We start from the raw sequence: 11,939 nt of genomic DNA, 5'->3' as shown, positions 1-11,939 counted from the left end.
GGAGGGAGGACAGAGGGGATAAAAGTGTCTGCTGAGAGGTGGGGGGGGAGCGGGAATGTGATCACAGAAGAATAAAGACTCATTATCCACCTCAGGCGCTCTGTCTGGTTCTTCCCCCATCAAAGAGTGGGGGCCGGAGGTACCCCGAAGACTCATCACGTGTTGGACTGGTGAGTAAGAGGACGGACTAGCATAAAGAAGACGGTGTTGTAAATAAAAACCCGGCAGCACATGAATTGGATTTGAGTGATGGAGATGCTGTGCTAAGTCACCAGCCTCACTTTCTCCTCCAGAGTTATCTGGGTTCAGTGTCCAGATAACAACCTGATGACTAGAGATAGCCTCGCAATCAGAGTTAGGTTGCTTGCTCAAAGTCACACAGCTAGTAAGTGTTTAAGTCCTGATTTGACTTCAGGGCCAGCACTCTACCCAATGTACCATCTAGCTACTCTGGAGGGCAAAATAGAAATTCAAAAAATATCCCGATTACCTCCAAAATGATATTTCAAAATAAATACTCCCAGGAATATAATAGTCAAATTCTAGATCTCCCTAGCCAAAGATAAAGAAGTATTTAGCAGTCAGAAAGAAAAAAAATCTGATGCTATGAAGCCATAGTCAAGATTTAGAATAGAAGGATTAGGGCCCTGAGAATACCATATTCCACAGTGCAAAGGAGCTAGAATTACAGTCTAAAATCAGCTATCTTGCAAAACAGGGTATAATCATTTGGGGAAATAATGGAAATTCAATGAAAGGAGAAGGAAAGTGCATGAACCTTACTCTCATGACAACTGACTCAGAGAGGGAAAGAGAGAGGTAGAATGGTTTACATAAAAGAAGCAAGAAAAATCTTTTTTGGTGAAAAGGAACATGAGAAAGGAGAGGAAAACTGCACAAACTTCATTCTCATGAGGATTGAATCAAAGATGAAATAATATACACATTCAATTGGGTATAGAAATAAAATCTCATAACATTACATAAGGTCTATAAGACTTTTTACATGCATGAATAATACATTTCAAATGTATTTATTATTCTCCTAGTCATTACTTATTTGACTTTTGGGAAATAAACTTAGAGTAGGGAAGGATGTACTTTGTGAAATTAAAGTTTCAACAGAAGAAAAAACACTCATACATCCCTTAGAGCTCATGCAGCCTAGTATTTATTGTTATAGTAAATCAGTAGTCAAAGATATGAGGCACAATATTCTAAATAAGGTGAGAGATATGCAAAGTATAACGTGTGAGATCCAAATAAAGAAGTTCTTTGTGGGTGGGAAACATGCTTCTCTTGATCCTCAGCATTTTCCATAATTTTTAAAGGTTAAAAATCCCCGGCTTCGCCTGCAATAGAGACATATGCTTAAGCATATAATATTTTAAAATATGCAATATCTAATAACCACTGCAGTGACTATCAGTTCTCAAGGTAGGAGGAGTAATAATGGAAAATTGTTTGAATAAACATTTATGGTCTTAATAAGCAATAATAATAGCCAATATTTTTCTAAAGCTTGCTTATTATTATTATTATTAAGTTGGAGATGAGAAAACTTGGGCAGAGGTTAAGTGATTTGTCCAGGATTACATAGCTTGTAAGTGTCTGAGATCAAATTTTGAACTCAAGTCTTTCTGACTCAGAACCTAGTGCCTTATCAACTGTACCAAATTTTTGCTTATAGTATATAGAAATTTATGTCATACTTCATCTTATATATTATTATAAAGGAACATATATTAGAACATTCTCTTAATCATTTCACTTTGATTTGGTAGGATCAAATACAGATTACTTAAAAATGTAAGATTAGGTGGTATATTTTGGTAATAAAGCAGCATGTTTCCTCAAGGAAAAAAAAACTGGATTTATATAAAACCCAAGTGAAATTGAAAACTGATGAAAATTTAAAGTCAATATTTTACTTCAAATATTCTTTCATTCTAAGGGTTTGGTCTCCATTCCTCTCCCAACTGTGCTTCTGACTTTCAGGACTTTCTCTGTCATGACACTGATATCTGTTCATTCTAGAAGTTCATCCACCTTTGGACTTTATAGATGGATGCCTCCTCCATTGCTGCAGCATCTTCCTCATATTAGATGACTTCTTTGAGAATTTCAATTTAAAGAGAGGCCTCACTCCAGTATCTTGATCTCTTTCTCTCTTCCCTCACTTTTTAGCTTTTTTTTAATGTTCTAACATCATCCACAGGAGACAATAAGGTTCTTGAGAACAGGGATTGTCTTTCTTTCCTTTGCCTTATGTTTACCAAGGTGTTTGGCACATAATAAAATCCAATTAATTCTTGAGTCCACTAGATCAACTTTCAGAACAATAAGCTAATTGTGACATAATATATTGACATTCTCGGAAAGGCTGAAATCACTTATTAAATAGGGGCATGATGACTGATTTGGGTGAATTTTAAAAATGGAGCAATAGAAAACCCTGGATCTAGAAGAAGGATCAAGATTCAACAGCTCACCCTAGTAGAGAAATGATAAGAAGTCTTGAAAAAGAGAGTAGAAATCCTATTCATTTTGGTGATAGAGGATTATCTATTTTTGAATGAATGAAATTTAGTAAAGTTTAAGCCATGCAGTCTATAAGAACAGAGTTATTTTGCAAATTTTTAATATCTTACTTCAAAATTCTTCAATACTATTGTATTAGTACAAATGTAGATTGCTCCTCTACAATTAATTTGAAAGAAAAAGTTTAAATGAATAGAGATCAGCATATATTGTGAAAGTTATTAACTGGGAAAGAGGGCCACCTGAAGACCAGTCCCTCTATGTATAATTCTTATATCATTCTCTCTATCTTTCCCAGCATATTGTCCCCAATATCATATTAGGTTTCCTTTTTATTTTACTATCTCTCCCTTCTCTAATTGTTTCATTCTTAATGAAATGCACATTTGTGAGATTTACCATCTTTAAAAATGTTTTCTATATTTTATTATTCCTATTTTGCAATATCTTATATCTTTTCTCAACTGAGCATCCAAAATGCTCCGGGGGGGAAAGCTACCCTTATTGTCTACCTTCAATCCTCTCATGCTTTCTCTCTTCAAAGGTAGACCCCTTTAATTTGACTTGCAATCTCATCACTAAACTGAAACAGTTCTCTTCAAAGTCAAAGATAAATCTTGACTACTCAAGTTAATGCTTTCTTCTCATTCTCCTTTACTTGTCTGCAATATTTGAACCAACTGAACCCCACTTGATTCTTAATACATTTTCCTCTATATGTTTTCTTGATATAACTTTTTCAGGATACTCTTAATATCCTTACAATCATTTCCTTTCAGTCTTCTTTGCTTCATCATTATGTCATAAACCAATGACAGTAAGTGCAACAAAAATTTTATCCTAGACCTGCAACTCTTTTCTCTAAATATGTTTTCATTGGTGGCCTCATCATCTCTTGTGGTTTTATATAGAAGAGAGTCAGAAAATTAATCTAATCACTCCTGATCTTGGGTTCCCAATCCCAAACTGTGTACTGAACTCAAGCCTTTGAAGTGGGTCTCAAGTATCTGTAATTAAGGGTGGATGATAGCTAAGGAAAGAAGAGGTGAGAGCTGAGTGAGAAGCACAAGATGGTGGCAATGGTTTGAGGACTATCAGTGCTTAAGTTATTAATGAATTTATTTTCAGTACTTACACATAAGCATTGCAGAAGAAACATTTATTGGGATAAACAGTACCATCAGAACCACAGTGGGCTGTATAGTCCATAGGACATATGTGCCGTTCTTCTTTCGGGCATTGAATCTGACCATAGACACCCCCCCCCCCCCAAAAAAAAGGTTTAATATTTCAAATGATAAAATCTCAGTTGCTTAGAGTTAGAAAATTGCATAGGAAAAATATCTTTGGCTTCCCACTCATGAAAGTATTCTCACTCTGTAAAGCTTCCAAATATTCATTATCTTAATGGATAGTCATAGATAGTTATACATCCCTCAAAGTCTTCAATTCTCTAAGACAACTATAAGGGTTTCTTAGAGAGATGGAATAAAAAAAAAGCATTGTTAAAGCAGGTATTCACCAGAACACTCACAATCTCCCCTCCAAAAACGTAAAAAATAATGACTCAAAATGAATTATGGATCATGAGAATCAACAAAACTTCAGGGTGAAATGATTTCCAACCCAAAACAACTTAGAAAGTTGATACTCTAGGATGAGAGTGAAGCACAGGCTCTGCCCTAGCAACCAACAGCCTTGGGGTAACTGGAGCCCACCTCCAAACTCTTAAGCCATAATGGGTTGGACATCTAGTCAGAATGAGATTATTGGGGTAGCTAGGTGGCACAGTGGATAGAACACCTGCCCTGAAGTCACTAGTACCTGAGTTCAAATCTTGAAAAATAATGAGATTACTGGGAACCCTCTGCTCAGTGCAGGTCTCTGTTTCATTATTTATATGCAGTTCTTATTCAGTCCTAGCACAAGAAGGAAAGTTTATGGCCACAAGTAGCAGGGTACCTTTGTCACATTTACAAGGCATGAAAATAAAAGCTCTAGTGGTCACTCAGAGTTCAAAACAAAGGCCAGGATAGCAGTGACTACACCTTGGAGAACTGAAAATATCAAGATTTCCAGAATTAACTCTAAAAGCAAAAGCATGAAAACCTGGGACTTCAGACAGAGTTTCTTCAGTCAATGAAGCAGACCTGTCAACTTCAATTAAAGAGAAATTAGCTGATATTGTAAAATTGAGGTCTTTTATTGGAGGAAGTGAGTTGCAGTTCAGGTACCACACAGCAAATGCTGGGGTACCTGGGAGGGCTCTGGAAACAGACTTTATGTACTTTATGTAGGGTACTAAGGCAGGGAGAATTGTCAATGAAAATGGGAAGGGTTATGGGCATCTTATAGTTTGATTAGATCAGTTGTTTTGCATAACAAACAAAAGTCCTTAGAAAAAACTAGGAAATCTCTGGAAGGAAGAGTTTTACAGATTTACAAAATTTGTTCAGCTTCAGGCAATTAATGTGTCTATGAATGAGGATAAAGTCAGCTTCAAGTGTTTTACATACATAGCAATTTTAGCACATAGTCAAAAATCAAGAAAGTAGACTAGAGGGAAAAAAGAAAATAGACCAGAAAAATGAACAAAAAAGAAAAAAAAATGAATCTGACCACAGAAAGTTATAACTAAAATGAGAGAGATCAAGACAAGCTCAAAGACAACAATGTCAAAACAGCTTTCAAACAAAGCCTCAAGGAAAAATGTGCTGGTCACAATCTTTTAAAAAGAATTACCTAGAAGAACTCAAAAAACCTTTTAAGCATCAAATAAGAGAGATAGAGGGGCAAAAACTTGAAAAGAGAGTCACGCAAGAAAATTATGAAACAAGAGTCAACATCTTAGCAAAGGTAGCATAAAAGATACCGAAAAAAATCCTAAAATAGCACCTTAAAAGCAGAATTGGCCAAATGGATAAAAGTGGTTTAAAAAAAAATTCATTGAAGGAAATTTTTTCTTTAAAAAACTGGGATTGGGCAATTCAAAGTTAAAGACTCAAAGACTTAAAATAACAATAAATCAAAATCACAAGAAGGAAAAAATAGAAGAAAATGTGAAATATCTCATTGAAAATAGAACTGACCTGGGAAATAGATCCAAAATAAACATCATTTAAGAATTAATGAATTACTTGAACACTATGATAAAAAAAAAAGATCTCTGATATTCTAGAGCTAGCAAGTAAAAGAGAAATTGAGGGAATCCATCTATCATCTTCTGAAAAGATCCCTAAATTAAAACTCCCAGGAATACTTTAGCAAAATTCTAGAGCTCCCATTACAAGCATCCAGAAGCAACTGAAATATCACAGAGCCATATGAAATTTGAGATATCTATAGTCATATGAAAACTTGTTCTAAATCACTATTGATTAGGGAAATCCAAATTAAAACAACTCTGATGTACGAGCTCACACTTATCAGATTGGTCAATATGACCAAAAAAGAAAATCATTAATGTTGGAGGGCATGTGTAGGAAAACTGAAACACTAAAACATTGATGGTGGAGATATAAACTGATCCAACTTTTCTGAAGGGCAATTTGGAACTATGCCCAAAGGGCAATAAAACCATGTATACCCTTTCATCCAGCAATACCACTACTAGATCAAGTGATCATGAAAAAGGGTAAAAAAAATCATGTGAAAAAACATTTATAGCTGTTCTTTAATGACAAAGAATTGGAAATCAAAGGAATATGTTTCAATTGGGGAATGGCTGAAGAAACTGTGGTATATGAATGTGATGGAACACTGTTGTTCTATTAGTAATCAAGAGTGACAGGACTTCAGAAAAGCTTGAAAAGACTTACATGAACTGATGCTGAATGAAATGATCAGAACCAGAACATTATTCACACTAAGAACATTGGGTGATGAGCAACTATGATGGATTTGTTCATTTCAGCAATACAATAGCTCAGCAGCACAAAAGACTTGTGATGGAAAGTACCAACAATATCCAAAGAGGGAACTGTGTAGTTTGAAGTCAGAAAAAACTTGTAATCATCAGTTTTTAAAAGTGGTCTTATATATTAAGTCACTTTTTTCTCTCTAACTTTTTCCCCCTTCTATTTGGATTTGATTCTTCTGTCACAACAAGATTAATATGTCTAGGTTTTGGCATAATTGTATATGTAGAGTCTCTATATCTGTAAGTAGCAAGGGAGAGGAAATGGAGGGAGAAAAATGTAAAAACAAAACCTTGAAAAAAATGACTGCTGAAACTATTTTTGGATGTTGTTGGAATAAGTAAATATATTAAATAAATAAAAAAGAAGTATCATTGAGTCACAGTCAGTACCACATAAGATTTAGCTGGTTCTACTTAAGGGATCAATGTTTTCTGTAGTCATGAATCACTGATGATAAGAGAAATGTAAATTAAAATATCTCAGAGGTATCACATCACACCTATCAGATTGGCTAATATGACAGAAAAGGAAAATTATTATTACTGGAGGAAATGTGGAAAACTTGAGACACTAATACAGTCTCTGGAGTTCTGAACTGACTTTGCCATTCAAGAGTGCAATTTGGAATTATGTTCAAAGGGCTATCAAATTATGTATGACTTTGTCCCAGCAATTCCACTTCTAACTAAGTGTATGTCTAATGACATAAAAACAAAAAAATAAAAGACCCTATAAGTACATAAATATTTATACCAGTTCTTTTACTGTTGGTACACAATATAAAATTGCTATCTTTTAGGTCCTGGTCATGTTATATAAAATGTTCCACATTATAACTTAGAGAAATTACTTAGAGAAATATTTAAAATAAAAATGACTAGACCTAGAGGCTCTCCTATTTTGACTTCTCAAAGTCTGTGTCTGCATCTGTCTCTTTCTTGTCTGAAATCTAGAGGAATGTGATTTCATGTAAAAGTAACTTTCAGGGAAGACTGGCCTTACTTTGCTATATGATATGATATGATATGATATGATATGATATGATATGATATGATATGATTATATAATATAATTATAATACAATTTTTAAAAAGCAGTACTTACACATGGTCCATCATGAAGCTTTCTGATATTCAGTTGTTTTTCCCTAGAAGAGAAAATGTTAAGGATTAATAATTATTATTGAGGGAAAAACATGAATTGAGTCCTTTCCTCTCTTGTCTCAACTGTCTGGGGACCAATTAAACCTTAGGACTTAAGAGAATCTCACAAAGAAATATAATCCATCCTTAGCTGGGAGGTAACTTTCTAAATGCCATGTATTGAATCAGTGACAAAATCTGGATTCAAATTTTTTACTTCCTGACTGCCAGAACAATATTCTTTCCACTAAATACTGTTCCTTTTAGCTACAAAGAGGCAGATTTTAAACCAAAAATAAGGAAAAGTTTCTTAATATTTGGAGTTGCATAACAATGGAATGAACTTCCTCTCATTCCTACAACTTTTTTTTTTCTTGGAAACAACACTGGATAATCACTTGTTATTCATATTTATGTGTGATTTGCTCTATCATACAAAGATTGGATTAAGTGCTCTCAGGAGCCTCTTGTAACTCTGAAATTATGATGTGTCCAATTCTTTGACTGATCAAGGTGGGAGAGAAGGGCACAAAATTCAGTACTCACACATTTGCACTACATAATAAACATTCATTGTCGTAAGTATTCTGATCAGTACCACAGATTTGTTTCAAGTTCCTGGGACAAGGTAAAAATCTAGTTCTCATAAGACCATACCCATTGCAGTCAATCTGTTGGAAAAACAAGATTAAAACCTCTGTTTCAGTGAAAAAAAACTAATCCTCTCTTTTAGCTCCTACAACCACTATGAAGGGAAATGTGGCTCTTCATCATACACATCTGTGTTCAACATGTTTATAGATTAGTCATTTTCAGTATGAGGAATTAGTATTAAGGGAAAGAAATGCATAAGAGACATTTTTTAAAAAGTGAATGTAGGGTTCATCAGATTTTGAAGGTTTGTAACAGGACATTTTCCTGCCCTGAATATACTTCACTGAAAAGGAAAGGGGAGAGAAAGCACATCACATACCATTAGATGTTCTGGCTGCCCTATATTTTTTTCTGGCACTACAGGACACAGATTATTAACAATGGGAAGGAAATTTTAGACCCCAAAATTATTAATGAAAAAGTTAAGTCCCAGATAGGAAAAAGCAACTTGCTCAAAGTTAGTCAGTAAATTAATGGTAAAGTCATAACTAGAACTCTTTTCATGAGACATTAATGTAAGCCTTTTTCAAGTAAACAGTGCTATACCCAAAACAGGTAATCAACAAAAAAACACCCAAATTTTTATTTCTGTAACTAACAGAACAAGAAAAAAACCTGTACTCACCTCTGTCCCTTTCACTTGACTTACTTTTACTTGATTATCTGAAAGGGAGAAAAAAGTTTTCAATGATTGAGCAGCCCTACTTTAAAACAACTAATATTTCCATTTCTTCTTTAATTTCTTTTGGGCAAGATCATAGTCAGGAAGGATGATGATTGTAATTATTCCTTAGCAGCAATAAAAATGGTGTTCATTCTAACAGGTACTGGACTTTATGTTCACTTCAGCACTCCCTCTGGACAAACTCAGAATCAAATGTACCTAAAGGACTATGGGATTTTCCATCGGACATAGCTGAAATTTTCCATGTATTATCTTTTTTTTTAGGTTTTTTTTTTTTGCAAGGCAAACGGGGTTAAGTGGCTTGCCCAAGGCCGCACAGCTAGGTAATTATTAAGTGTCTGAGACGGGATTTGAACCCAGGTACTCCTGACTCCAAGGCCAGTGCTTTATCCACTACACCACCTAGCCACCCCACCATGTATTATCTTACATTAGAAAGGAGCACAGTAGAAGATGAGCAAAATCTTGTTTGGCATTCAGTCTTCATATACTCATAGCTTCATAACTTTCCAGTCTTTTTACTCCTTATCCCCATACCACATACTCTTTAATACAGTCACACCCATTTTCTGACTGCTCCATTAACAAGACATTCCAATTATGGTTATGGACATTTTTTCTGACTGCTCTCCATGAATGGAATGTTCTCCTTTATCAAGTCAGTTTACTCTCCCCTTTATGATTTCTTTTAAGTTACAACTAAAACTCCCATTTTTTAAACAGGAAATCATCCCCAAACTCTCTTAATTCTAGTCTCTTTCCTCTATTACTTATATCCTATTTATTCTGTATGTTTAATTTGTATACAATTGTTAGCATAATTCCCCTCCTCCTTGAGGACAGTAACTGTCCTTTACCTTTTTTGTATTCTCAACATTTACCACCATGCCTGGCAAATAGTAGGCACATAACAAATATTTATTGATTGATTATTGAGTTTATGAGACAGCAATATTGTATATTCATAAAGTTAGCATGACTTTTTAAATACTTTGAGAGATAGTCCTATTCAACAAGACAATAAACATTTTTTAAATGATTTTATGTGCTAAACACTAGATATGCAAAAAAAGAAAAGAAATCTTTTTCAGAGTCTAAAGGGAGAGATAGTATGCAAACAGTTATATACAATGTATATATGTGTATGTGCATATGTACACATATATGACATATTTTAGATATTCTGAAAGGTTAAGACATTAAGATTAAGAAGAATAGGGAAAGACATTATGCAGAAGGAAGAAGTTTACACAAGAGACTTGAAGAAAGATGGAGAGTTGAAGAACTAAAAATAAGAAAGGAAAGAGTTCCAGATATGAGGAATGCCCAGTGAAATTTCCTGGAATGAGTAGATGTAGGGCACTGTTTAAGGAAAAACAAGGAAGGCAATGTTATTGTATCTCAATATAGAAAAGGAAGTAAGCAGTAAGAAAACTGTGGGAAAAGAAGAAGCAAAATAGTAAAGGGCTTTAAAAACCAAAACATTCAGTATTTGGTCTTGAAAATAATAAGGACACTGGAATTTATTCAATAAGAGAGAGATCTAGTCAAACTATCATTGTATAAAAATCACTTTGGTTAGCTGGGTAGAGAATAACTGGAGTAGGGAAAGACTTTGAAACCAACTAGAAGAATTTCCTGTAGTCTGGACTTAATTCATGAAAACATCAATCAAAGTGGTGGTAGAGATAGAGGAGAGAAGGAAGATGGGATCAAGAATGCAATGATCCCATGTTGCCAGAAAGCAGAAAAATGCTTTTCATTCAACGCTAGGGATCATATTTCACAAGTTCATGCTTTATCTTATAATATTATAAAGTAGATAACCAGTATATGTTCATATCATATATTGGTTGAAACTTATGGGGCTGATAAAGAAAACACAAGCAAAAAATAATTTTTCAGGTATTGGCAGAGATGTCAAATTAACTATGTTCATTTTGCTTGACCTTATTGTGCAAAAATGGGACAAGGAACTGGTAGGACTTATATTTGAACAAATTTATGCTTAATGCAAGTAGAAACAGGGCAACTAGGTGACAGAGTGGATTAGAGTGCCAGGCCTGAATTCACAAAGATCTGATTTCAAATCTGACCTCAGACAATAGCTGTGTGGTCCTGAGAAGTCATTAAACATATTTACCTCAGTTTTTTATTCTATAAAATGTGCTAGAGAAGAAAATGACAGACTTTTTCAGTATCTTTGCCATAAAAACCCCAAATATGGCAAAGACAAGTCAGACATGAAAATGACTAAACAACAGCAACAAAGTGAAACATTCCTAAAAATTAGATAGACTCTTGTAATAATGTAGTGGCTTCATTTTATTGTTTCTGACACCTTTCCCAATTCTAAGGTTCAATTTCTAAGGTTCAAATTCAATCAGTTTCTCCAATTACATCTAGCTCCGAAAGTCTATTTTCTATGTTTGTAAACTTGCTTCCAATTTTAACATTATATCATTCTATTAATAATAAATCAGATCCACTAAATTTCCACAACTAGATTTTAACTTACCAAAAATAGAGAGAGCCCAGGTAGATGTGACCAGCGCCAAGAAGGCCAGAACTGTTGATTTCATCATGGAGACAGAAATTGGAATAACAGAAGATAGAAACAGTTTTTGAAGGCAAAGGCTCAGCAGAAGAGCTTTCTTTGTCCTATAAATAGAGCCAGGCCAGGAGGAAATTCCCTTTGGAGCAGGGGGGCGGGGGGAGGAGTCACAAGAATCCCTTTCCCAAGGTCCAAGAAAAACTTCCTTGTTTATATGATTTAGTATTTGATCAAATATTAAATATTTGAGTTTGTCAATTAAAGTCTATGTGCTCCTGTCCCAAAATAATAATTATGCTGAAGAACTTAAAAAAATCTAGCATTTGCCACAATCTAACAGACAGTTACAAATCCTAGAATCTAACGGGTATTTTACCATGTTTAAAATGCTATTATCTCTTGATTTGTAATCCCTTCACTATTTCCTTTGCAATCTTCTTAGA

At 34.4% G+C, this 11,939-nt stretch overlaps 1 protein-coding gene across 1 annotated transcript; it reads right to left on the bottom strand.

The window, feature by feature from the left end:
- Positions 1-1,155: 1,155 nt before the first annotated feature.
- LOC141505983 (double-headed protease inhibitor, submandibular gland-like) lies at positions 1,156-11,598 on the bottom strand. The gene is made up of 6 exons (XM_074212355.1): positions 11,461-11,598; positions 8,883-8,920; positions 8,150-8,274; positions 7,566-7,608; positions 3,677-3,786; positions 1,156-1,352 (listed from the first exon to the last, which is right to left on the bottom strand). Exons 1-6 carry the CDS (start codon positions 11,525-11,527, stop codon positions 1,307-1,309), a joined length of 429 nt encoding a protein of 142 aa, XP_074068456.1. The 5' UTR covers positions 11,528-11,598; the 3' UTR covers positions 1,156-1,306.
- Between the last annotated feature and the right edge of the window lie 341 nt (positions 11,599-11,939).

The sequence above is a fragment of the Macrotis lagotis genome, chromosome 1 (assembly GCF_037893015.1).
Source record: "Macrotis lagotis isolate mMagLag1 chromosome 1, bilby.v1.9.chrom.fasta, whole genome shotgun sequence".
NCBI classification, from domain to species: domain Eukaryota; kingdom Metazoa; phylum Chordata; class Mammalia; order Peramelemorphia; family Peramelidae; genus Macrotis; species Macrotis lagotis.
This window is presented reverse-complemented; position numbering and strand designations above follow the sequence as displayed.

Coding starts and splice junctions, on each gene's coding strand:
- LOC141505983 (XM_074212355.1), bottom strand. CDS start 11,527: ATGATGAAATCAACAGTTCTGGCCTTCTTGGCGCTGGTCACATCTACC. Junction 8,275..8,882: donor GTCAAGTGAAAGGGACAGAG/GTGAGTACAGGT, acceptor TTTTTCCAACAG/ATTGACTGCAATGGGTATGG. Junction 3,787..7,565: donor AGCTTCATGATGGACCATGT/GTAAGTACTGCT, acceptor GTCTATGGTCAG/ATTCAATGCCCGAAAGAAGA.